The 27,981-nt window shown below is 38.2% G+C and overlaps 3 protein-coding genes across 3 annotated transcripts; 1 reads left to right on the top strand and 2 right to left on the bottom strand.

The window, feature by feature from the left end:
- The first annotated feature begins 1,721 nt into the window (after positions 1-1,721).
- On the top strand, positions 1,722-4,192 carry LOC137389800 (proteasome subunit alpha type-2-like). Its single transcript, XM_068075906.1, has 7 exons — positions 1,722-1,781; positions 2,093-2,169; positions 2,256-2,388; positions 2,773-2,895; positions 3,258-3,345; positions 3,441-3,514; positions 3,975-4,192. The coding sequence occupies exons 1-7, from the start codon at positions 1,744-1,746 to the stop codon at positions 4,147-4,149; spliced, it is 708 nt and encodes a 235-aa protein (XP_067932007.1). The 5' UTR covers positions 1,722-1,743; the 3' UTR covers positions 4,150-4,192.
- Positions 4,193-4,679: 487 nt separating this feature from the next.
- Positions 4,680-27,981, bottom strand: LOC137390157 (double-stranded RNA-specific adenosine deaminase-like). Its single transcript, XM_068076435.1, has 16 exons — positions 27,867-27,981; positions 27,576-27,779; positions 25,010-25,196; positions 24,620-24,756; positions 23,213-23,331; positions 20,152-20,267; positions 18,600-18,726; positions 15,589-15,727; positions 15,152-15,281; positions 13,933-14,091; positions 13,417-13,473; positions 9,608-9,717; positions 8,181-8,366; positions 7,499-7,661; positions 7,179-7,247; positions 4,680-5,201 (listed from the first exon to the last, which is right to left on the bottom strand). Exons 1-16 carry the CDS (start codon positions 27,955-27,957, stop codon positions 4,955-4,957), a joined length of 2,241 nt encoding a protein of 746 aa, XP_067932536.1. The 5' UTR covers positions 27,958-27,981; the 3' UTR covers positions 4,680-4,954.
- LOC137392097 (uncharacterized) lies at positions 26,202-26,708 on the bottom strand (the record flags this gene model as incomplete). The annotated part of the gene is made up of 1 exon (XM_068078722.1): positions 26,202-26,708. A coding segment is annotated over one exon (507 nt), but the record flags the coding sequence as incomplete, so codon positions are not given.

Below are 27,981 nucleotides of genomic sequence, written 5' to 3'. Positions count from 1 at the left end.
AGAGTACCATATAGATCATTGACAAGGACAAGTGTGCGACATTCTTGAAGACAAAAGGATGGCGAATGAAACTGTGTACTCCCGTCTTACTGTGGCTCACTGGCCCCGAAATGAGTTAGAAGCCAAGCTGGTCAGAGTAGACAGGCACAAGCTTAAGGGCGAAAGCCAGCTAAGAAAATCACTAGAGTCGTCAGAGCAAAACCGACTTGACGACATAGAGTCATCTTTCCACAAATGAGCTGGTCTGAACCTGCAATGCGCCCAAACCGGCCTGTGTAGAGCCTAGCTTCCAAACCATCTAGGCAAGAGACAAAATATACCCCAAAACTGCTCGAGGCACGCTCATAATGCCTGACTCAGATTCCAGAATGCCTGGCTGCAGACCAGCCCCTGTACCACCATCAAAATACATGAGCCTGGCAGTGGCTAGAGGACAGCCATCGCTGGCAATGCAAACCGCTAGCCTAGTCCAATCCCGGAAAGAAGAGGACCATGTCTTCGCACAGTCAGAAGTTCGCCGCCTCACGTATGGCGCTTGACAGCACTGACTCTAGTCTCAGTTGATCTTCTTTCGACACTGAATGGGTGGCCCCAGGGCCTCTACTAGGGGAAGTGTGGTGGCCAATTGCCTGAGCTAAAGCCAAGAGCAAGAGGAACACCAATGCCAAGGCGACCGACGCCAGGATCAGGCCCAGACTTGGCAGATGACACGGCCTTTAGTAGAGCTTCCAGTCAGCTACGGGTTAGCTGCTGAATCGGCCCTACAACTGAGGGGTCAAGCCTAACCAGAACTATATAAGACACCGCCGAAGTGACACAAAGCAAAACCCTTAAAAGTCTCACACCGTGCAGTTAATTATATATTCATTGCATATTTGACTCTTAAATATATATTTGCAAAATATATACTTTCATTGATTTGTACTTCAGTGATTTGATTCTTGGGGAGCAAGTAGAGTATATTAACATGCCTCCCCAACATATGAACATTTGTTCAAAAAATGACATGTATAGAATTGAAACAACCTCCAAAAGAGCATTTTGCTGAGTTATTGGGTTCACTCACAAAACCCTTGAATCCCAGAGAAGATAAACGCAATCGATAAACATAATTGGTAATTGCTATTTACAGAAATTTGCCAGAGGTAAAATTTTGCAACAAATCTTTTGCCAAAAAACGTAACTAGCTTTTTTGATTTATTAACGACTTTCTACTCTTTGTAAAAAACATCAAATAGTTTATTTAACATTTTGAGTCAAAACGATTTCAATCATCGTTTTCAAACATCTATGTGACAACTGAAGAATGCTACTTAACTTTCAGACACGTATTCTAGTTTGCTCATGTTAAGATCACAGTTTAATTGCTTTGGTTTACTAGCATTATTATTTACTAAAATGTACCCTTTATGCACAAGTCGTAATAATGCAAATACTGTAACTTGCTCAGCTAAATGTTCTAACTGGTTACTTCTCGTCAAACTAACTATTCTTGTTTTTATTACAGCAAAACTAGTCTTATTTATTAATAAAATATTATCAAAATACACGAAACATGCAAAAAAACTGCGCTTTGTTATGAGACAAATTTCTAAGTTATATACGAGTGTGCGTTCAAGTGAGCTGCATTCCAAAGCGTCCTTAGTGAAAGCCGCCATTTTTGTTTATCTCTTGCGCTGCAACCATTGGTTTAATTTGCTATAACAGCGATTCAACAATTATCGAGTGTATCCAGAAAGAAAGATGTCTGAACGTTATAGTTTTTCTCTCACCACATTTAGGTAAATAATTGAAACTGTTTCATTGAAATAATTTTGACTTAAAAGTTTTTGAGCACTAGTGATATACACGTTTTGTATATTGAAACTTTGTGTTTTTATACATGATTCTTTAAAAAAATTAATTCTGTTTTCTTGGATTTATCATTTTTAATGAGTCACTGCCGCTGTTAGGAAGGTAGGATTTCAACAATAAGAGTTTTTAGGATGTGCTTTTTATCAAATCATATGTTTGACAGGCTTTCGTTGACTATGTTTGTGTTTGGTTTGTTTGTTCTCTAAACAGGTTGATAAGTTGTCACATATTTTTGCAGTCCATCAGGAAAGCTTGTGCAGATTGAGTATGCTCTGCAAGCGGTTTCTGTTGGGGCACCATCTGTTGGAATCAAAGGTAGGCCTTTTGGTTGCTTCGGTTGATTCCAACTTTATTTCTATGCACGTAATACAAACCTCACATACAAAATCTTATATTTGCAGCCACAAATGGCATAGTTCTAGCAACCGAAAAGAAGCAGAAGTCTATACTCTATGATGAACACAGTCTTCATAAAATCGAGATGATAACGAAACACAGTGGAATTGTATATAGCGGGATGGGTCCAGATTACAGGTATTTTGTGGCTGTTGGAGATTTTTTACATGTATTTCACTTCACTCTTGCCTATTTCCAAATATTTACAAAGCTATTTTTTGTGAAATAGCAACACTCACACGTAAAGCTTTAACAATTTGTATCGAAATCATGCATTTATTTTTCAAATGGAAAAGAATCGAGTTTTTATAGAATTCGGATAAATGATTGCTTGTTTGTTCCTCTTAGAAAGCTATTAACCTGAAGTTCATAACAATTTGCTGCATCTTATAATCTGCAATACACATACTAAATCCGTAAATGTAGTTTTGCTCAAGTTGTGGGGCCCTGAAAATGTTTAAAAACTAACATTTCAGGTCTCTTGTGTGTGCCAATTTGAATACCAATAAGTTCGTTTTATAGAGTTTTAATAAAGGCAGCCAGAAAGTTGGCTTCTGAATACTTCCTTGCCTATCATGACGAGATCCCACCCTCTCAGCTTGTACAGAGAATAGCAGCTGTCATGCAGGAATACACACAGTCTGGGTTAGTTAATGTAGCATTGCTATATGAAGGTACATTTTCATCTAGAGGCACACGTCGATAGCATATTTCACATTTTAATCATTGAGTATGTTTTGGTATAAAAAATTATGTAAAATACAAGTATAAAACGAACACTTGTTGGTCTGATGTGATGCAACTGTTTTACAAGCTTGCAGATTTGCTTATGCAATGTAAAATTTGTTAGAGCTCCAAAGACACTTTCATCTCCTTTAAATTCCTAAACCTCTGCAAAATGCTAGGTGCTATACCTGAGAATTATTTTTGCTGGGCAACATTTAAACGATTTATCAACAAATTGGCTTATACCAGTTGTTCACTTTAGCTCGAACTTAACATTTTAGAGGTGTGCGACCATTTGGCGTCTCCTTGTTGCTGGCCGGCTGGGATCTGGATGAAGAACGGCCATATTTGTATCAATGTGATCCCTCGGTAAGTACTGATAACTAGAAATTTACAAATAGATAGTTCACAATTCTGAATACTAAGTTGATAGGTCTGAATTGGTTTGGTTGTTTTATTTATAGGGAGCATATTTTGCCTGGAAAGCAACCGCTATGGGTAGGAATCATGTGAACGGAAAAACTTTCTTGGAGAAAAGGTAAAACTGCAATACGTTTACGATGGAGGCTACACAATTCTTTTATTTTCATGCACCCATATCATTACACAATCTATAATAAAACCAGGTAGGCCTATATTTATGTAGTTTTGCTAGTGGATAAACACTTGTAGTAAATAATGGGTGAATATGTGGTACTCTAATCTATTTCCTGATCAAAAAACTGAGCATTGCTTGTTTATGCACACAATCGTACTAAAGCGTAGTGAAAGGCTATAGTGTAGCGCTAGTGATGCCAACCGGGCTATGTTGTTCCATCTACACCAACATCATGTTAAGGTTTGCTGTCCATGCACTGGATTAATGGAAATTGTATTTTAAAAAATGCCTGTAAGCCAATCACTTTAAAGATTTCATGTATAATTATTTACATCCACAGTTCTAGATAAACAAACACAACTATCAGATACAAGCTATGGCCATCACTTATTTGTTACAGGTACAGTGATGAATTGGAGTTGGAAGATGCTGTTCACACTGCCATTCTCACATTGAAGGAAAGCTTTGAAGGAAAAATGGATCAAGACAACATAGAAATTGCCATATGCAAGAGCGATGGTTTCAAGAGACTGACTCCTGCAGAAGTGCAAGATTATCTTGCTTCAATTAACTAAAATATATCTTCTTTAATACAAATATATTATAACTTACACGTGACATCATTTTATCTTGCTGATCCTACCAGCTACTACACATGACATTATTAATGCTCCGTTGTACATGCACTGATTTATCTTTACAAAAATTGTTGATTATTTGAAATGCATTGAAAAAGTTTTTGAACAAAAGGTAATTTGTAATTTTATGAAAATACATTTAGTGTAGTGACAGTAGCAAAAAATACGAGTGAAAAGCTGGCTTGAATGAACATTCAATTATTCCTGTTGTCAAAGGAACTGTAGAATACAGAATGCCACCTTGATGTCATCTTGTGAGAAAGAGGCTATGATATAGGCTTGTTTAAATGCTGTACAACTGATGAAAACCTGCATAACCTGTGATTGAAAAGTGTCTCGCTTACCTGCATGCACAACTGGAATAACTAAAAGAAGACCTCACTAAAGCCTGCAACCAATCAAAATAATAACTAAAAGAAGACCAATCAAAGTAATAGCTGCTGGGCGGCTGCAAAGGGATCTTAAACTAGCGCCATGCAATGAACTGTATTTAAACTAAAATATGTTTAAAACTGCCAACAATAAATAAATTTCTAACGGACAAAAAATATCATTTTTTATAAAATGATAAATACATAATGTTGATGCGCAAGTGAATGATATGCATTAAAAAGATGATGGATCATGCGCGCAGGTGTACATAGATATCTGTGGGCATCTTGGGTTATGAGACCATTTGAACAAGAACTTTTTTACAATGTAGAATGTAGATGAAAAAGCACCAAAAATTCTGTGAAAAGAATTAGACCTTAAAAAGCTCTTGTTCAACTGGTTTTGTTACCCAGTAGCCATATTGTCGATTCTTAAGTGTGTCCCTAAGTAGACTCTTCGCCTCTTGATATCTCTGGTTCAGCTTCTTTGCCTCACTATAGCTGGCAGCGTTTAGCAGGTCTCCTCGCTTAGCTGTCTGAGCAAGCTGTTTGAATCTATAGAAAAATCCGTACTTACATAATCGACTAGCGCCGCTGGGTCCTGTGCGAAATGGTGACCTACAACACCAAAGGAATAAACAAACACAGTGGAAACATTACACCTGCAACAGAGCATGGATAGCTAGAAACCAGATAGCTTGTAATGCAGCTATAATTTCCTATTGCTGTAGCAGTATCGTATCACATTGAAAGTAGAGTCTAAATGTATGATGTAATAGCTGACCCTCAGAACCCTCAGTTGTTAAAGGTTGACTTGCAACAAAATTCACATTACAGTTTGTTGGTATCAAAAGATTCACCATGTCTTACTCTGTTGTGTTGTAGGTGCAAAATATGTGTAAATGTGATTACAAGCTCTTGAAAGCTCAAAAACGAACAGTTAATCGCCGCCATCATGAAACCGTCGTAGATTGAAATCAGTTTATTTCTCTGATGTAGTCATAACATTTGGTGGTTTTGTCACGTGACGTTCACACGTCAATGGAAAAGCCAATAAAAGGCTTAATATAAAACTTCTCGTAGCGCTAATTTATGCCAAACACTTCGGGTTTTATCGAAGAGCCCTTACCAAATATCGATGCTCGCTACTTTACAGTCTTGTTTCGGCTTGGTCTAACCGTCTAGTCGTAATCTGATCATGTGACCCACACTTCCTGCCAAACAGGGCGAATAATTTCTGCAGCATTTTTCGATTATCACAGGTGACTAACAGGCTCGTCATGTTTATCAGAGAATGATATGTACTCCTTCGAGCTAAGGTTAAAAAATTAAACAAATTTTCATGGAAGGTTATTAGATATCAGTGCTGAAAGTGACAGCATTACAATGATGATGAAATAGACACATAAGGACAATAGACATGGTTTTATTGAATGCGTGAAGTATATTTGTGAAAATATTTCGACGAATGAGATTGCGTGAAAGTGTAAACAGAAGCCATCTTGTACAACTACGTCCCATTTGAGCCGTTTTGGAAAGATAATCTAATCTACGACGGTCTTGTGATGGCGCAGACTAACTGTTCGTTTTTTTTAGCTTATAAGAGCTTGTAACCACATTTCCACATATTTTGCACCTACAACACAGCAGAGTAAGAAATAGTGAATTTTTTGATACCAAATAACTGTAATGTCAATTTTGTTGCAAGTCAACAAAATGTGAGTCAGAAGCTGTGAGTCAAGAAGTTGATGCATAAAATGAATTATTAACCAGTAAAATTTTGTAGATAAGCTCTATGAACTGAGCTAAGACATTCATAGAGATGCAGTCATGCCATTGCACTAGAATTTGCACTAAATTCTATACAAAACAACAAAATGTTTTGGTTTAATTCAAACAGGAGCAGACAAATGCTGCAGAGGAACGAAGTAGTATAAATACAACCATCTAGTTTAGTTTGAAAGTTAGTTGCCCCAAAAGAGTGGACAAACCTAGCTCAATGCTTGAAACAAAAGAAATGGTAATGACACAAATGCAAATAAAACAAGAAGTACAAGACACACATAGCTGTAAAAATCTTGACAATAACAGAGCAGTATCTAACGGAGTCAATGGTCAATTGTAATGTTCTAAGAAAATCTTCTAAGAAAAGTTCTACACCACATTCAACAGAAACAATGAAATACATTCCAAGCACTTTTTATAAGGCTAACCTTCCTAGTAAGTTTGACCATGCACAGATTCTCACAACACACTCCATTAAGGCTGTGTGGATGTGCTACAAATTAGTTGGCTCCTTACAATTGTAATGCGTGTACTCAAAAATGCTACATTCAAAATACATGCTTGTTTCAAATGTAAAGTAGATACATATCCAATACCATAACAACCGTTATTTTTATAATTTCACAACAAACACAAGCCGTTTACAGCTTTTTGTGCGTATTTCCATTAAATTTTATCCCTCTAAAGGGCTGCTAGATGTACTTTAGCATTCCAATTAATTTATTGAATCTGCTCCAGCTGCCCGGCAACTATGACATAGTTCTCCTATCGAAAAGCTAGGAAACCCTAAAAACATCAATAAATACCAACCTTTCTATACTCTTGCCCATTCTCCCATCACAAATCTCAATCTGAGGATGATCTAGTGACCAGTTCACACTGAAATAGTAGGCACATACATACGCGTAGATAGCAGTGAGGTATTGTGCATAGGAAACTAACAAGAAAAAATATGCACTAGTCTTTGCATTGTACTAATGCATCCAGCAATCCTGGTTGCTAATGCTTTGTACTCGCATGACATTGTCGATAGCTTTGAATAGCCATCATGAGCAAATCGTGACAAACTCTTCTCGATAGGTAATGTTGTTGCCTTCTACAGCGCCATAAGCTAAGAAAACAGTGCTTACCACAGAGCGCTAGTTTTTTCACAGCCCCGTGGTGTTTCATACATAGTCACACGGCCGAGGTAGGGATGGTTTAACATGTAGCCTTCTGGCAGCAACGTGTTTATCTCCTCAGGAACGCGACAACACACAGCTCTTGAGAGATGACCATGGTCAAATAGATTACCTAGGCAAGATAGAAAACAGATGTAGCTTTGGTCACTTGAGCCGTAACAGCAACCAAATCGAGATGCAGTCAGTGAACTTAACATATCTGAGTGGTGAACATATTGCAGGAAAAATAGAAAATGGTGTTTTTCAGGGTATATAATTTTCTATGGCACAATGTCATTTGCACACTACAAACAGTTACAAAAGTTGGTGCAGGCTTCCTTTTCTCTTTTCAATGTTTTGAAAAGTGACAATGACACAGGAGCTGACTACTTCAATGCACTCACTCCAGACAGCTTGTTTTACTGAATATTTCTGTAAAATGGCTTTGCCACCTAACAACCACTAATCTTGACAAGGAGTAACAACCCCACAAAAATGAACAAAGAACTAGGATTCTCTTGTTATAATTATGATTTTGGACTTTCAAATGCGGTAAGTGATAAAATTGCACAGCTGTAAAGATGAAGTTAAACCCAACATAGCCAACAAAATCACTAGAGTTGTTAGAAACTGATATGTGATGAAAATGAACCTAGAGTGATGGAGGTGACATATATCGGTTCCATGAAGTGTGAGAGAAGACAGCCTTGGACACCGAGTACATTCCAGCGCATGAGCTTGTCACTGCATGACATGGTCCGCAGTCTCTGCCCTTGTATAATACCATCCCATGTCTGTACGTATTCCTTGCTTTTGTCTAGAGGTATTGTTCCTTCACCTGGATAATAATATAGCGCGTATCAGTTGATGGGTAGGTTAAAGCGAAAGTCTATGCATTTAGCGAACATGGTGACCGAGTAGACAACTCTGCATTAAATAAGAGGAAGTTTCTTATGAAACAATGAGGAATTATTTGCTACATTCGTGCACATAATACAGGTCAATGAAAAACATGAACTAACTGTTGTCATAACTTAATATATATAATATAGTTTAGTGCGTGTAATGGTGCGTGTGTAATTTATGCAGTGCGTTGTAATGGTGTCTTTTAGAATCGTTTGACGCTTACTTTTGTTTGCCTTTATCAAACTTTTCTACTTGTTTAAAAAGTACATAATGCTGGTTAAACTAAAAAATTAAAACAGCCAAACTTTTTACTTATTTTCCTTGTATGTATGCATATGTAGTACTTCTACCTTTGTACTAGTCCAAAGACCATCACACGAGAAACAAACCAAAAGAGAAATCTAAAACTGGTTCGAGAGCGAGCAATATGCGTAATTGTTAGCATTACAAAAGACAACTCCACAAAAGACAGACTAATTGAGGCAACCCTATGGGTGGTTTTAGCATAAATTCAAGTATAAAAAAGCTATTATTTTATAATGTTATTAAACCTCTGGTGTCTTTTGTCACACCTCGTTTAAGGTAATTACATGCCATGAAAAGTGCGGCTAGACACCATCACAAATAGCAATCACACAGTTAAGAGCCTAAAGACTAACTCCCTAGTTTAATGAACCGTGGCTCCCCCAATTTTGTTTCTGTAAACTACGAACTAACAGAGAAGGCAATCGAAAACCATCTCTTCATTACAAAACAATCTGCAAGTTGCACACAAATACATCAGGCAGCAATATTAAGGCTGGTTTCAAAATATTAATGCTCGGTTCGATTTTTAGATATAAGGACCCAGTTGTTCGCTCACAACAATCCTTGCAAGGACATCCCAGCATAATACGCATTACAAAGTCATTAGCCACTTATTAAAATAAACAAGTTTGCAAGTGTGACACATCTCACAGTAAAATATATGTGAAGATAATTACTTGCTAGATGACCAGTTGGTCAAAACTTCCCACTACCAGCCCTATCACCTATCACCACCTTCTGTTCCGAGTCGAACAAAGTCATTCTATTTGATGATAACAATAATTTGGGAATAGTAACATTTGATACCTATACGACAAGCTTTTGAGTCAAGGTGAATCTACTATAAAACATATTCCAAAGGTTTACCTGTTTCGATTTTAGTCCTGAGATTGCCATGGGCATCACTGGTAAATGTGGGAACATGAGCACCTCCTTCTATCTTTTCCACGCCCTCATGACCTAATAGAACCAGCTCCCTGCAAAGATACAGTTATGTTTAACAATTCATGTTTGTATCAGTGTAAAAAATAGGCAATTGAATTCCCATGATCCTTTGATCAGCTCTTATACAGTCAACTGAAGACTGTTATGGCTCATGAACATAACTTTCCTAGAATATATCCTAAATATGTATACATAGACAGCATGTTTCTCTTCCAAAACACAGACAAGTCATTTAGAAAAGAATAAAATAATAAGATCAAAAACCCTACACAGTCATTAGTCACCATAACAGTAGTCATTAGTCACCATAACAGTAGTCATTAGTCACCATAACAGCAGTCATTAGTCACCATAACAGTATTCATTAGTCACCACAACAGCAGTCATTAGTCACCATAACAGCAGTCATTAGTCACCACAACAGTAGTCATTAGTCACCATAACAGTAGTCATTAGTCACCACAACAGTAGTCATTAGTCACCATAACAGTAGTCATTAGTCACCACAACAGTAGTCATTAGTCACCACAACAGTAGTCATTAGTCACCACAACAGCAGTCATTAGTCACCACAACAGCAGTCATTAGTCACCACACCAGTAGTCATTAGTCACCATAACAGTAGTCATTAGTCACCACAACAGTAATCATTAGTCACCACAACAGCAGTCATTAGTCACCATAACAGTAGTCATTAGTCACCATAACAGTAGTAATTAGTCACAACAGTAGTCATTAGTCTCCACAACAGTAGTCATTAGTCACCACAACAGTAATCATTAGTCACCACAACAGCAGTCATTAGTCACCATAACAGTAGTCATTAGTCACCATAACAGTAGTAATTAGTCACAACAGTAGTCATTAGTCTCCACAACAGAGACATTCTAAAGACACCAGGGATTACGTGCATGTCTCAATTTCCATTTCCATAACATTTCCATATTATTTCCATTTCCCTAACATTTCCATAATCCATATTATTTCCATAATATTTCCATAATTCGTTTCCATATTATTTCCATTTCCATTACATTTCCCTAATTCATTACCATAATCCATTTCCATAACATTTCCATATTATTTCCATTTCCATATTTCTAAAATGAGATTTCCATATCCATTTCCATAAATATATGGAAATATTTATGTTTATGGAAATGGATATGGAAGAGTAAACATTTCCATAATATGTTTAGCGATCTTAATTAAATTAAGACGCAGATAGCACATTGAAGCAACTCTTGTCGATGACCACACAACAAGCAGTTGAAAAACCTCTAGCACATGTGAGTCATATTAAAGAATTTTAAATATTTGCTATCGTGTTTATGCAGAAATTCTGATCACTCGCCAGCTGCTAGATAGATAACAAACTCTACGATAGAAAACATAAGGCACCGCAAGTAGTGCTGCACGATAAAACGAAATCATTCGATGTGACGATATATTTCAGTGGATGATTTTATATTTGGTCAGTTTTCAAATCGATATGAATATCGAAGCCGATATTTTATAGTTAAATCATTCATTTATTAGTGGAGTTGTCCACTCTCCTTATTTTAAAGAGGAGACAACTCCTGTTTTTTAACCGATATTAATCAATATATTTTTATATTGTTCGTGTAAGTCTAAAGGTCCGGCCACACGTAACGGATTATTCGTTCAATCTGACCGAATTCAGAGATTTATTCGGCCGAATATCACAGAATCGTTTGAGCTGTGCATGCACACCGAATTCGTCAACGAAACGCTTTTAATTGGCTTACCAATTTTTTTAGCGAGTACGATTCTAGTAGCTTTGACAAGTGGTATAGTCCAAGACATGTACGACGACACACAATAAAAGTATCGCCGCGATATGACTTGAAGCATACGATGCAACTGCCTATATGCGCTATTGTTGGTTCTCTCTCGTTTGTTCACCATGGCAGAAACCACTCATCGTGAATCCAGTATTTTCTTTTAGATGTTTTAGAAGCCATAAGTTGTTTCTTTTTCAATAATAATAATTTATTTTTATGCAGCAAAAGCTCCGTCGCAAAAACAGTCGCTATCTCTAGCGCATATAGGCAGTTGCATCCTATGTATAAAGTCATATCGCGGTGACACTTTTATTGTGTGTCGTCGTAGGTGTCTTGGACTATACCACTTGTCAAAGCTTATAGAATCGTGCTCGCTAAAAAAATTGGTAAGCCAATTAAAAGCATTTCGTTGACGAATTCGGTGTGCATGCACAGCTCAGACGATTCTGTGACATTCGGCCGAATAAATCTGTGAATTCTGTGAAATTCGTGAATTTGGTCAGATTGATCGAATAATTCGTTGTATGGCTGGACCTTAAAAGACACTATATATCGAGAGAAGACAACTCCAATGTTCGATATTTTGCAATACTCGATATACTTAGAGACCAAATAATCAAATGTACATGCCAAGATATTGTGCAGCACTACCCGCAAGCCATCAACTAATGCAGCACAATTAAATGGTAACATTCAGAAAACTAGTGCGCGGCACAAACCTTCAAAATAGCGCAAGCAAAACCGATAATGGTAGCTTCAGTCTAAAGAGCAAGACTTGTGTCAAAGACCGGTGCGCCATTCGCGACTTATTTGCGAGTATTCTTTATTTTCCTTCTGAAGTGCCTATTCATTCTTTTCTTTCTAATTCTTTTCTAGACATTCTCATCAATCAATCAATCTGAATCAATTTAAATTTTTATTATTCTCTTACTACTACTTTGAAATATACTTACATCTGTCCATAAACGCCCCCCCCGGGTTCATACCCTGAAAGAAACACCCATCTGGCTAGGCCCAGACTTGGATATTGTACCCCCAATCACCTGGTTGGTCAATTTGAAATACAACCCCTAAACAATGGGAGTTCCCTAGAGGGCGCCCAGGTTCCACGCCCTGCTAAACATCCAATATGATTCAGAAGTTATAAAAATAATTTCCACTAGGCCTATAGCATATGTATCCCCTATGTATCTAGGGGAACACCTAATCAGGCCAATCAATGAAAAAAATTGTTCAGAAAAACTTGGTAAATTTTATTTAGGACCCCTAAAGTAGCAAATTCACTGACAGTGCCTCATGGTCTGAAAACCCCCATAAAACGTGATTTTGGGCCGAGCCTAATGGGAATTTTGGTGAGAGTATCTACTCTGGGAAACGCCCTCGAATTCATCAGCATAATCCACGTATTAACTTCTGTGTCTATGTCCTGTGTTTATGGACAGATGTAAGTATATTTCAGAGTAATAGTGAGTAAGAAAATGATAGAAATTTAAGTTCATTCAGATTGAGGAGAATGTCTAGAAAATAAGTAGAAAAAAATGAATGAATAGGAACGTCAGAAGAAAAATAAAGAATATAACTTCTCTACTGGCAAATTGCAAATGGCGCACCGGTCTTTAATAGACTTGCTATATATCTTTGTACAAAGATCAAGCTTACGCATGTAAAGTCAACTTTAGCAGTAAGCTCTGATCTTATATGTATAGCTAATGTGTGCCACACTCAAACCTCAATGCAACACGCAGAAATGTCTCCAGCACTAATGCAAGATCTACATGTATAACGCAGTGCAAGGGCTAAGGGATCAATGCATACAACAAGCCCTAGTAGACATTTCAAGCGTTAACAAACGGTGCATGCGCTGCCGGGCAGAGAATATATGGTAAAATAATAGAAGATAAAAAAGAGAAGGGATAAGGCCCTGACCTGTCACTGATTGTGGAGAGGATGCCCTCGTCCTCTGTCACATACTCATGAAGCTCGCTAAAAGAACAGATAAGGATAACATTAAACTGCAACATAACAGAAAGAGGATAGAGCGAGAGGTAACGAGTACATCGAGCAACAGCAGCTTGTAACTCAGTGATACGGACATAAGCGGACAGTGCTGAGAGAGGTCAAGCAACATTATACACGAAAACTAAAGCACCCCAGAGACCACCTGTAGCTTGTTTCATCTCTTTGAATAAGAACCTAACATCTCCAGACTTAACGAGTGATGTAATCGCCTCATGCCAAACTCATTATTAACCTCTATGCTGTTTTTGACCATTATAACAGTTACACTCGACCTTGACATGGTCCAGTTTTTTCTGGTAACACCTGATTTGCAGCACTCTGGCCAACACAAATATTTTAAACTCCAAGCACGCTTGTAGTACTGATTTTATATGATCGCTGTAGTTTACTTGGCATAGGAGCAGATAGGAGCAGTTGTCTCACCTTGGACTGAAGAGAGCTCCGTCACCGCAAGGGGCTGTGCTGATGTATAGGTGTATAGAGATATCAGGGTGCAAAGCAAGCAAACCAGCGCTGTATGGTGAGGGTACAAAGATAGACTTCTCATTTGAGAAGGCCTTCTTTGCCTCGTTGTAAAGGTACCTAAAGAGCAGACACTCATGTAATAAAGTAGTCACTACAAAATATCATCACGCATCTGCAAAGATATAGGATGCTATTTTACTATGGCATCTACTGATTTATCTATTGTAAAAATTAAAGAGCTCTTGAAAACATCAAGTAAATTAATAGAAACCATCAAACCTATATTTATAAATAAAACCTTGAACAGTGACATTTTGTGAATTCATTGCAATAAAAGGTAAGATTTGACATGAATTAGGAACAACTGGGAAAAATGAAGCTTTTGTTCATGATGACTTACGCCGATTTTTTAAATTCAACTAAAACTATTTTGAAAAATTCAAAATACATTCAAATTGCTGTTTCTACACGTATGTATAGAGCTAATGTATTTACATGTATGTATAGAGCTAATGCTTAAGAGTTTTATTGAGCCAACTTCTTTGCAAGTTTACCAACAAACGAGGTGAAAAGAGAAGCTATAATTTAAAGGTTGACTTGCAACAAAATTTACATTATAGTTATTTGGTATCAAAGGGTTCACCATGCCTTACTCTGCTGTGTTGTAGGTGCAAAGTATGTGGAAATGTGATTACAAGCTCTTAAAAGCTCAAAAATGAACAGTTAATCGCAGCCATCACAATGCAATAGCGTTCAAGCAGTTAATCAACTGTTTACTTAATGAACTGTAATTGCACTTTAGATAATTATTAAAGGTAAAAAAGACATTTGGGTTGAAAGTTTTATGAAATGCTAGCGAAAATGAAATAAATTTTTTTAACCGAATCATAGGTGTACCATTTGACTTCCACGAAAGTGAAATAGAGGCTTCTGGAACTTGCAAGTATGTCAAGAATCTACAAATACTTTGAGTAGTTTGAAGCAGCAACTGATTTGCTATCCAATAAAACAACCCGATGTTTTCTGAAGTCGTAAAAGTAGAACTTCCAACAGCCTTTTTGCTAGATGTGCACACCGCACGATCTCCTAGAATGATCACCAGTTTGGTTAACAGTAATTGTTGTATGAGTGACAAAAAGCCTTGCTAGGGGAAGTTGTGCACAAGCGATTGACTTACTTGACAAGAGACCTCCTCGCTATGACTTCAGCATGGCTATCATTCAGCACACGACCATCCATACTTAGTCCATCTCCGTTAATACATGTGTTACCAGTTCCTAAGGCTACCACTTCGCCTAAATCGTCTCCTGGTGAAAATAGCATCCACGTTATTGCCAACTGTACTGTAGACTGTCAGGAACAGTGCTAGTGCAAACCTGATATACTCATGTAGATATTTGAGTCAGAGAGAGCGTTAAGTTCTTTACTATATCTTGTCCATATGCATGCGGCCTTATTTAATATTTACATTTAACAAATCACCCAAAAAGCATTATTACTATACCACAGTTTAGAGTCATCAGCTCATGCCATTATTATTAACCGCGAATACCTGATCACGTTTAGCGATGTTGCAGAACAGCAAACTTTGATAGGTCAAGGTCAATTAGCTACCTGTTTGAAGTACGAATGCTGCGACAACCTTCCGACCGGCGAGGTACTCAGGGACTCCTTCGAGGAGCTTGAAAAGCTTCTGATGTGCAGTGTGAGAGACCTTGTCAAAGTGTGTCGCCTCCTCTTCGGCAGCCATCGGCTGAATAACAAGTATGTATACTCTATGACTATGTAGTGCTTGAAGGACCTATTAGGCTATGCTCAGGTAATACAATCTAGTAATATCATATTGTTAAGCAGAGTACTTTATGTGGGATCATCTAAGTTTACGCCATTTGAAGTCCCAGCTTTCTTGCACCTGGCTAATATATGCACACGCATTACAGGCGACCGCATTACAGGCGACCGCATTACAGGCGACCGCATTACAGGCGACCGCATTACAGGCGACCGCATTACAGGCGACCGCATTACAGGCGACCGCATTACAGGCGACCGCATTACAGGCGACCGCATTACAGGCGACCGCATTACAGGCGACCGCATTACAGGCGACCGCATTACAGGCGACCGCATTACAGGCGACCGCATTACAGGCGACCGCATTACAGGCGGCCGCATTACAGGCGGCCGCATTACAGGCGACCGCATTACAGGCGACCGCATTACAGGCGGCCGCATTACAGGCGACCGCATTACAGGCGACCGCATTACAGGCGACCGCATTACAGGCGACCGCATTACAGGCGACCGCATTACAGGCGACCGCATTACAGGCGACCGCATTACAGGCGACCGCATTACAGGCGACCGCATTACAGGCGACCGCATTACAGGCGACCGCATTACAGGCGACCGCATTACAGGCGACCGCATTACAGGCGGCCGCATTACAGGCGACCGCATTACAGGCGACCGCATTACAGGCGGCCGCATTACAGGCGACCGCATTACAGGCGACCGCATTACAGGCGACCGCATTACAGGCGACCGCATTACAGGCGACCGCATTACAGGCGACCGCATTACAGGCGACCGCATTACAGGCGACCGCATTACAGGCGACCGCATTACAGGCGACCGCATTACAGGCGACCGCATTACAGGCGACCGCATTACAGGCGGCCGCATTACAGGCGACCGCATTACAGGCGACCGCATTACAGGCGACCGCATTACAGGCGACCGCATTACAGGCGACCGCATTACAGGCGACCGCATTACAGGCGACCGCATTAGAGGCGACCGCATTAGAGGCGGCCGCATTACAGGCGACCGCATTACAGGCGACCGCATTACAGGCGACCGCATTACAGGCGACCGCATTACAGGCGACCGCATTACAGGCGACCGCATTACAGGCGACCGCATTACAGGCGACCGCATTACAGGCGACCGCATTACAGGCGACCGCATTACAGGCGACCGCATTACAGGCGACCGCATTACAGGCCACCGCACTACAGACCACCGCACTACAGGCCACTGCATTATAAGCCACTACACTACAGGCCACTGCATTATAGGACACTGCACTACAGACCACTGCACTACAGGCCACTGCTCGAAAAGCAACTACAGTTCTGACCAGTCATTTGATGATGTAGATAAAGAAATGCGTGATGTCCAGAGCAGTTGACGACTGACTTGATGCTCCCCCAACTTATAGCTTTATTCAATATGATAATTGAGGAATTAAGCTAAGTCATTGCTTGGACAAATAAAGAACTACTTTCTCATGCGTCTCACCTGACCATTTCTTTTAGAACCAGTTTTCAAAGTTTGTGAACTTCAAAAGAAAAATTCCAGCTGTGTGGGTGGAGTTTGTCATTCCTTTCAATTTTTAAGCAAGTTTCACTAAATATCATAGGTACCTACACAGATGTACCACTGCGATGTTCACATACTGCTAGCAATAGAAATTTACTCCAGAAATAGATTGTGATAGGTTGAAGCAATGAATTTTCATTTTACAAGCAAAAACATGTAATTCGTTATACAGTCATGCCTCGACATGAGAGTGCCCCAACATACGAAAAAATCGAGATACGAGCAAAACGTTCGAGGAAGTTTCTGCCTTAGGACACGAGAAAACTTTGAGATACGGGCTGCTAAATGGCCAAGTAAGGCCGCTTAGACACTGCATAACAGCATAACAAGATAACTCAGTCTGTTATACTGTTACAGAACAGCATAACTCGTTCTTTCTCATCGAAATTCTACATAAAAACTCTACATTCTACGTAACATCGCAAAAATGTAGCTGATCGAATGAGTTGCTATCAAGTCTCGGAAGTAAGTGAAGGTAAGAACTCCCTACTGTACATAGTAATGCTACATTTTATTGCAGATCATAACCACTAAATAGGTATTTGTTACTTTCTGAGCATAGGTAGTGAATTGCAGCAATTAAAAACATGTTTTCCCATCATAATATCCTGTTTTTAGGCGTTTTTATAGTTTGGGAGCGGATTAAGTTGTATTTAGTTATTTTATATAGGAAATAGTGCTTTGAGATACGAAAAAATTGACACACAAGTTCAGTACCAGAATATGACTGTATATGTCATCAAATGACAAGTTGAGACCAGTTGTTTCTCAATCAATGGTTAAATGTAAATGTACATTTTAGTGAGTTACAAGAAAGACAGTGCTTTATATGACCAAATACTTGGTAATTCTACATAAGAAAAACCTCTGTATAACAACACAAAGTCAGCAAACTGTTTTACCTGAACACGGTTCAACAGGTTCAACAGGTTCAACAGGTTCAACAGGACCAACAGGTTCAACAGGTTCAACAGGACCAACAGGTCCAACAGGTCCAACAGGTCCAACAGGACCATCAATACATCTCTGATAGCTGACAAAGTGCATGCTAATAGAGTATTCAAGCAAAATTAATTTTATGACACGCATGCCGAGGCTGATTATGAGAAGTGTATACAATACAAGAACAGAAAGAGAGTATGTATGCCATATAGCATTCTTATTGGGTCACACCTTGACATCTAGAAGCTGTTTTATAGCTACTATGAATTAAATAACGATATATTACGAAAACTGCTTACAGCATCTGCTTGCATAAGGACTTTCACAGCGCTGTCGGCTGCCAAACGCTTTGCTTCCTTCTTAGTTCTTCCGGCAGCTGAAGCTATGTCGGTTAGCTCATTGTTTACAGTCACATGGGCTATAAACCTAAAATGAAAGAGACAGCAAAGATTCTAGAAGGTTTGTATACCGATAAACCACACTATGAATATAATATCAACTACTCAGCCCAAGATTTGATATCGGAGAAAGTAAATGGGAATATTCAGATGCCTAATCTATAGATCTACATAATCTATGGATTATATAGGGTCAAGTGGGGTAAGTACACCATCGAAAAAGGGTAATTCAATTTCGCAGTCTTACTGCTTTGCTATAACTAAACATTTGAGTCTAATATTGGTCATTGTGAAACTCCAGAATGTTCTGAGCAAGAATATCAGCACTAGAAAACTGTTAATTAAATATCATTGCTTTATATGAAGCGCTAAAAAATGTATGTCTAGGTGGTGCAGTTACCCCACATACAGGGGTAAGTGCACCACCTAGCCCTCTTTGCCATTGTTATGCATTGGTTGATAAGCAGAGGCAAATGCACCAAATTGCTGATATTGAAATTATATAAAATTCAATAGAAATGGAAAAAAAAGTTTTTTTGAGTTTGTACTGCACCACTGAAATATTGATCGTATTGAACATTAAAATTTTAAAAATTTGCAATTCTGTACCATTGCAATTCAAGTGACCAGTTTCACTCAATTGAACCACAAATTTGACATAAACTAACGCAAAAGTATAACAAGAAAGACTATAGAGATTGGGAGAACTTGAAATGAGATTGAACTGTCTCTTTTGATGGGGAACTACATGTGTGCTGGGTGGTGCACTTGCCCCGCCCCTGTTATATCTTAAGGTGCACATAGGTTAATGCTAATGTGCACTACATAGGTGCACTTGCCCCTGTCTCTAAAATTATCAGGGGCAAGTGCACCACCCCAGTTAAAATAATACAAAATTATTTGTGTGGATTAAAACAATAGAAAAAGTCTTCTATGGATATACACCAGTTACACTCAATAGTTAGCCAAAACAAATATCCACTAAAATGAAAGTTATAAAATTATCAGTACACACCTCTGAATTTAAAGCCAGCTACTTAAATAGTGCATTTACATTTTTGTTGCTTACTTCACAAAAAATTTGAAATCAAGCATGCAGGGACTATAGCTTCCTTTGGTGGATCATGGGTAATATTTCTGCAACTCAGAGACAGATATGCAGTGATTGGCTGATAAAATATCAACAGCCGGTGCACTTGCCCCAATGGTGCACTTACCCCACTTGACTATAGATCTATAGAGCTATATAATCTATAGATCTATACAATCTATAGACTATATAGATCTATCGATTATATAATCTATAGATTATATAATCTATAGATCTATATAATCGATAGATCGATTAACAAATAGAACTATAATGAATGAATCTGTCCTGTAGACTGATTTACAGCTAATAAAACAGAAACCCTTAAAAACATCTCAAGTCAAGCGGCTGATCCAAACTCACCCATCCACACCTGCCACATCATCAACTGTGATATCGAAAGGCATTCTCTTCTTCTGACAAAACTCCTGCAGCACTGAGACAGGGTTACGAGTTAGCGCACCAGCAGCTGTTAGCACCTGAACAGATAGAAAGTGGCCTTGAAAAACACTGACATAGAAATACAGAGGCGGAGTTACCGAATATTGCGGCAAAAGATGATTGCAATGTATATACAGTAATACTTCAACTTACGAGTGCTCCAACGTACAAGAAACTTGAGATACGAGCCAGCTTTTAAGCAAGTTTTAGCACTAATATACGAGCCATATTAGAGATACGAGCACTTGAGTCAGTTGCCAAGTATGCCGGAGGTGTTTTATGACGACAGCATCAGTCTGTATTTTTCAATTACACAGGTTATACTTTTGTACCGTGTTTTTTGTGCACGCTTTTCAGTGCAGAATTATGTGAATTAAAACTACTGTGCGTAGACCGAAAGTTTGCCAGTAAAATGAAAAATAATGCAAAGAAAAAGCAAATGATAACAATTGATATTAAACGGAAAATTATTGAAAAATATGCGAAATGTGCATGCATGATTGAGCTAGCTCAGCAATATGACAGAAATACATCCACAATTATCAAACAGAAGGATTATATTCAGGGCATTTAGCTCGCAAGAGTACTAACCGTAGTTTCTAAACCGCGCAGCAATCTTCACCCCCGCTGATGGAGAGACCGCTCAGGCATTGGATATAAGATAAACAATTGGCCGGTGACAGCGTAACTGAAACGACGCTATTTGAAAAGGCCGGTGCTATCTATCAAAACTATAAAAATAGACATTCGGACAAGTTGGCTAGTGGTCGTGCATTAAACCTTTGTGACGACACCTGTGTTCGTCCTAATCGCGACATGTTGAAAGGGCGACAAAGGCAAACGTCCTTAGATAGGTTCATCTTAAAACGGCCGGCTAGTCGTGAAAGCGAAACAAAGGAAAAATTAGCTAACTAGCGAGAAACTTCAAACTATGAACGCCGAAGAAATTTTAATTACGTTAAGTTAAAAATGAAAGTTTGCTTTTAGATTTGCTTCTAAGTTTGTCTTTTAAGACGTTGATAAAATCCAAATTTATCAAAGTCAACTGTTGTAATGAAGGATAACTTATATATTTCTCTCTGGCAAATGCTAGCGTTAGCTGTTATTGTATGTATTTAATTTTACATTTTAATTTAACACATTTCCTTGTATTATTTTTTATTTGTTGCTTTTTGAAAGCAAGTGGTAAGTTAGGACAATAACCAACATGTTCTTTCTGTTACAATATCTTGTTTTGAGTGTTTTATTTGTATTTTACAGAGTATGGAAACCAATAATTATATATTTAATTGTTCTATATATAAATAAATTGCACCAACATGTGAGTAAATTGACATACGAGCTCAGACTCGGAACGCATTAAGCTCGTAAGTTGAAGTATGACTGTACAAGTACTCGCTAATACGTGTACAACAGGTTTGCATGAGCGAAGAGAGTTGAAAGGATCGGTGACACGATTAACTGTCACCAGCATCACACCAACAAGCATGGCTAATGTGTTTTCACATGTTTTTCATGGCTAATGTATTGCCTTACACCTGCTTGGTTCTTCTAAGCCATTTTCACATGACTATGAACAACAAATCAACTAAGCACATTAGCTAATCTGTAAGAAATATTCTAAGTTTAAATTTGAAATTTGCTGATTCAGTTGTTATTCAGTTTTACACTAATTCATTCTTGAAATATTCATTAACAGACTAACATACTAACAGTTACCAACATACTAACAGTTACCAACATACTAACAGTTACCAACATACTAACAGTTACCAACATACTAACAGACTAACAGTTACTAACATACTAACAGTTACCACCATACTAACAGTTACTAACATACTAACAGTTACCAACATACTAACAGTTACTAACATACTAACAGTTACCAACATACTAACAGTTACTAACATACTAACAGTTACCGACATACTAACAGTTACTAACATACTAACAGTTACCAACATACTAACAGTTACTAACACAACAAAATTAACTACAGTTAATGGATGAGCTGAACCAAACACCCCTTCTGTACTGCATGCTCAATGAGAAGATTTAAAAAGACTCTGTCTATCAAATTTCACTTGAAGGTTGCTGCAAATGAATCCCTTTAGTTGATTAATTAAAGATGTCTCCATAAGAAAATTTTTAAGAAAACAAAACTTAAACGGTGTGTTATTAAATCTGTGTTATGACCATTGAGAAAATATTAAGCATGCTATTTGGAGATCAGTTTCAACTTTGTAATAGATGTGAACGACTGAGATTGTAAAACTTTGATGGATTTTGGTCTAGTATAAACAATATGGCCAAATGTAATTATAACTACATTTTTATTCAATATTAACAGGTGTTTATGGGGTAATAGTTTTTAAATAACTATCAATAATTTTACATCTATAAAACCATTTACTGCTACATGTTCAGTTGCTAAACCACGACTATTTCATATTCCAAATCACTTGTGCCAGCTGGTTACAGAAGAAATTATTAAAGCGCTTTACACAAGTTGTTCACATATATGACCATGTAAGAGAAAATTTCACATTTGAAAAACAACAAACAGTAGGAAAGCTAATGGAGATATTTCGTTGCATAACACTTTATGTAGTGAGTTCATCAATGTGTGGCTGTTCATTTGGCTACCTATGACTGTAAAATGCAGTAGGGACACAATGAACTTGATTACCAAGCTTTCCATAAATGCACTTTTGGTAATATCAGGTAGCAGTTTAGTGGATGGATCGCCAATACACCATGAATACTGCATTTCTAGAAGCTGTATTTGCCATTATAACCACTGTAGACAAAATAGCAGACAACTCCTTACATTTTATCATGTTTGGGTTAAAACCGTGTAAATGAGCAAATGTGTAGACCAAGCTACTAAGAACGAGTCCGTTGGAAAGTTCAGTGAATGCGCAATACAGTTCCCTAAACACAACACGGAAGGCCAGGTGATCGAGAAGAAATCTGTTACCTTGTGGTGAGATTCTTCTTTGTCAAGTGTAGTCACCTGTGGAGTAGAGCTACCCCTTTCACCTTCTGAGGACAAGATAATCTTCCTACCGAGTGAATCGTAAACAACTCTGTCACTCTCTGCAAGCAAGGGTAGACATGGATTCTGATATAGTCCAACCAAGTAGAGTCCCCGCAGGGACAGCCCACCCAGTACCACCCATTCATGTATCGTTCAATCAACTAAGTTCAAACAAGTTTATACCACCCATATACATCTATATGGATAAATCTCCAAGTTTGTGTGTGTGTCTGTCTGTACTTCGGTATGTCCAGTCATAGCTATTAAAACCTTCGAATTAAAAGTAATGGAATATCACAACCACAAGTTTTAAATCGTACATTTAGTAACCGACCTACTCTGTCCTTACGATTCTATCGCTCTCATCAAATCCCGGTAAATGACGTATTAATTGAAACTCTATGAAACACGATGTTTTTTCATGTTTTCGTGAAGTTCTATAACCGGTTTTTCGTAAAGTTAAATTACTAAATCAGTAAAGGTTAATACTTTTCACGCGGACAATTGTATCATCTCATGTAGGAATATAGAATTTATATTTTCTCTCTATTCGCCCGATATCTCATTTTTACATTTTTACCAGTATCGAGAGGTACTGGTGTCGAGAGGTACCGGTATCGAGAGGTACCAGTATCATCGTATTCAAAGTTTTGACGGATAGCTTCTGCTGGTAGAGTAACCTTTTTTATATACACACGTTTCTATGTTGAATTGTTATTATTAATTCAACATAGTCAGGATTTATATTTTATTTTCTCAGTCTGTATTAATTGCATCATTACCAAATCATCTTTTATTGTAATCGTAGCAAAACCGACTTAATTTATCTATTACTAGCTAATTATTTCATTTACATTCATACACTTTTGTAGTTGTTTTAATTTGTTTCTTAATTTATTTGACCTTCACAAAACATTTTCCTCACGATATGAAGTTTGAAAGTTATAGTTGTTTGACAAAGTTTGACAACCTTTACAGTTGTATTTTTTCTCTTAATTTATTTAAACTGAACAAAACACTTTTCTCATGACATGAAGTTTGAAAGTTAGAATGGTAACTGTTGTTAAATAAAAATAAATTTTCTGTGCAAAGACTTTTATTACTCGGGCGACACCAGGCATTCATCCAGTCCTAGACAAAGCTAGACATTTTTATGCCGTCATCTACGGTATAGATGAGTTAGACAAAATGTGCCAATCATCCTCTGTTTTTCTGGCTAAAAAGCTGTGCTATATACACTGTGCTCACACCAAAGTCATAGGCTCAGTGGTTAATTAGAATGCCACCAATATTATAGATGATAATATATATATATATATATATATATATATATATAAATGAGATTACCTCCTTCATCATCAACCTCGGAAATGCCAAGGATTACGCTAAATGCGTTCTTAGCAGCAGCTGTCTTTGCCTCCTTTTTTGTCTTTCCATGTCCCTGTTCATACTCCACTCCATCCACAGTGCACACGCACGCAAACCTGTAATAATACTCTTCCCTCACTATGATGCACCTAAATTATTTTTAAACTGCACTCAAATCTCTTCTGAAAACAGTATGGTAATAAATTGAATAATTGAAATTGAGAAGTTTCTGTACAATTTACTCATTCAACGCACTGAGCTTAGCACATAGCAAGACCTGGAGAAATGCACTAATCAGGCCCACAGGGAATTAAAATGTTTTTTTCATATGACAGAAGATAAACAAGATCCATGGGTGAAAATACAGACCTGCAGCCGATGAGAGGGTTGATGGGCGCGCATTCCTGAAAAGTGGTGGCAAGACGACTCATGGCCGAGTACTCCATCAAAGCGCTCACCGGATTCTTGTCTCCACTCAGGAAGCCCTCTATTAGCTCCGGTGGAACCTTCTTTGGACGGTTTTGTTTGAGAGGCATGCCTGTCGACTGCTGCAGGACTGCAAGCAGCAATCAAAACTCCTATCAACGGCATGTTTTCAAAACACCTAGCCACGCCTTGATTTACTACAGTCATATTTTCTACCAGATCGATGACATAGTTTTATAAAAAACGAGTTTACTTGAAACTACACGCAAATTCCTTTTGACTAAAAAACTTCCTTACACTAAAACTACTGTCATTTGTCTTACTTCGCGAATTGAACAGATGTGACATTTAATTCAAAAGTCTAGTTTTATGTTAAACGTTAGGAGGCAGATTATGAGTTTGTATACATGTTAGATTTTTGAGCATATGACTTTATCGTTATCACGTTATCGTAATCCCATTATCAATGAGACAGGTAATAATTTGAAATAGATAGGCTGCGATAACTTGCCCTTAGGGGATAAAGTTTTTACCAAAAGAACTACATGTATACTAAAAGGAAGGTTCTCAGACACATTAGATAAATTATAAGATAAATATGACTCCAGTAATTACTATATACATATATATATATATGGTATATATAATATATATATACCATATATATTATATATGGTATATATATATTATATATACATATATATATTATATATGGTATATATATTATATATACATATATATATATTGTTAGTGAAACTCACAAACAAAAGTGGGACAGCGAATAGAAAACGGAGTGCAAAGAAACGGAGTGCAAAGAAACAGAGTTAAACCTTGACCTACGATCATAAACATAAACTTTCAAACCTATGTAAAATTTGAGCAATTGTTGGACTCCATACCAAAACAGTCTTAAACATGTGACATCCTACTTTATGTTTGTAGTTTTTAAACACAGTTTCAACAGTTTCGGATACAAAAACTGTGAGAAGAGAGAGTAATGACCAAAAATAGAAAGCAAAGAGAGCTCTGAAACTAAACCATGAAATTACGGAAGAACGAGCAAATGACTTTGGACTAATTTTAAAAAACAACACAACGCGGAGCTGTCGAGAAATTAACAAAGTTAACAAAACAATCATGAAACTAGAGGTTTGGTTGGAGGTGGAGTGGTTGGAGGCGGAGTGGTTGGAGGCGGAGTGGTTGGAGGCGGAGTGGTTGGAGGCGGAGTGGTTGGAGGCGGAGTGGTTGGAGGCGGAGTGGTTGGAGGCGGAGTGGTTGGAGGCGGAGTGGTTGGAGGCGGAGTGGTTGGAGGCGGAGTGGTTGGAGGCGGAGTGGTTGGAGGCGGAGTGGTTGGAGGCGGAGTGGTTGGAGGCGGAGTGGTTGGAGGCGGAGTGGTTGGAGGCGGAGTGGTTGGAGGCGGAGTGGTTGGAGGCGGAGTGGTTGGAGGCGGAGTGGTTGGAAGCGGAGTGGTTGGAGGCGGAGTGGTTGGAGGCGGAGTGGTTGGAAGCGGAGTGGTTGGAGGCGGAGTGGTTGGAGGCGGAGTAGTTGGAGGCGGAGTGGTTGGAGGCGGAGTGGTTGGAGGCGGAGTGGTTGGAGGCGGAGTGGTTGGAGGCGGAGTGGTTGGAGACGGAGTGGTTGGAAAAGGTAATTAAAGCTAATCTTAAAAAGCATCAATTATAAAAACATGTTTATAAGCTATGTTTAAAGTTCGCACAAACAATGTTAGACTAGCTCAACATCTCTATCACACCTCTACTTAAACACCGTCCGTCTCCCGTATCACCAAGGCTAAATTCTCATTCACTAAAATGAAATTTGTCATCTTGGCGAAATTGTCAATTCATCTCAGCATTTCACACAAAAATGAAGTGACAATAAGTACCTTTTATTCATTAATTTTTTTTATTGATTTTAGTTTCTTACACCTAATTCAGGTTTTCCCAAGTAGTTTTTTCACATAGTTGTATATAAGGTATACAGTATATAGTCACATTGCATATAATTCGCCAGTTATTATGCTACATGTAATTTACCTGAAGCGTCTATTGTTCAGTTGCTTTGCTGTGGAACAAATTACATAAATTACTAGGCTTTATAATAGGAATATTTGCTCCAAAATTTGACAATTTTGACACACACTGGAAATACTGGAATGGATCAATTTTACATGTCAAGTTATAACTCTCTACTAATACCAAACCAGAAAACTTGATGCCTAACTGTAAAAGTAAAATGGTACCCGAAATAGTTCATTTTTGAAGTGATCTATTGATCTATCTAGTGATCTTCAATCTATTCTTAAGGCCCATGATTGAAAAAAACAGCAGCAAGGCATAGCCAAACCATTGGCCAATCAGAGTGTTACTATTATGAACTGTCTCCACAAGTTACAACCACTCATTGCCTTATATGGTGAATAACCTGGCTAAGGTAAATTAAGAGTCATTTCCATAGAGCAAAATTTGACAGCCCAAACAAGCTGACTTTTGAAAAAGAAACAAGAACTCACCAACAGGTTCTGTTCTGCTACTTGGTTTTAAATCACCACTAGTCTCCCAAGTGGAGTTGTTTTTGCTGATATTGCCACAGTCCATTGGAGGGCCTGCAGTGAATTGAAGAGATGGCTGAAGTGTAGCTCGAGGCTGTGCAGAGAATGCCATTGGCTTGCTTGGACCGAACTTCGTTGAAGTTTTATTTGCTTTCGGAGACACACCTGGAAAAATTTTATTTTTATTTTCAAACACATTTATGCGCACAAAATACTGAAACATTTCTAAAAGTGATGAAATCTTGAACTCACTTGCTGGCTGCCATGGACTCGCTCCTAAACTGGGAAATTCCCCTTCATCATTGTGATTGAAATTTTGCCCACCTGGCCTTGCACCCCACATGTTCTTCACTAAACTGCTGCCTAG

This window comes from Watersipora subatra, chromosome 3, assembly GCF_963576615.1.
Source record: "Watersipora subatra chromosome 3, tzWatSuba1.1, whole genome shotgun sequence".
Lineage (NCBI taxonomy): Eukaryota > Metazoa > Bryozoa > Gymnolaemata > Cheilostomatida > Watersiporidae > Watersipora > Watersipora subatra.
Note: the sequence above shows the minus strand (reverse complement) of the source record. Positions and strands in the feature narration are given on the sequence as shown.

Coding starts and splice junctions, on each gene's coding strand:
- LOC137389800 (XM_068075906.1), top strand. CDS start 1,744: ATGTCTGAACGTTATAGTTTTTCTCTCACCACATTTAG. Junction 2,389..2,772: donor GGGATGGGTCCAGATTACAG/GTATTTTGTGGC, acceptor TTCGTTTTATAG/AGTTTTAATAAAGGCAGCCA. Junction 2,896..3,257: donor CAGGAATACACACAGTCTGG/GTTAGTTAATGT, acceptor TTAACATTTTAG/AGGTGTGCGACCATTTGGCG.
- LOC137390157 (XM_068076435.1), bottom strand. CDS start 27,957: ATGTGGGGTGCAAGGCCAGGTGGGCAAAATTTCAATCACAATGATGAA. Junction 15,728..18,599: donor TCCTTATGCAAGCAGATGCT/GTAAGCAGTTTT, acceptor CTTGTTATTCAG/CCGATGGCTGCCGAAGAGGA. Junction 5,202..7,178: donor ATGGGCAAGAGTATAGAAAG/GTTGGTATTTAT, acceptor TTGGTGTTGTAG/GTCACCATTTCGCACAGGAC.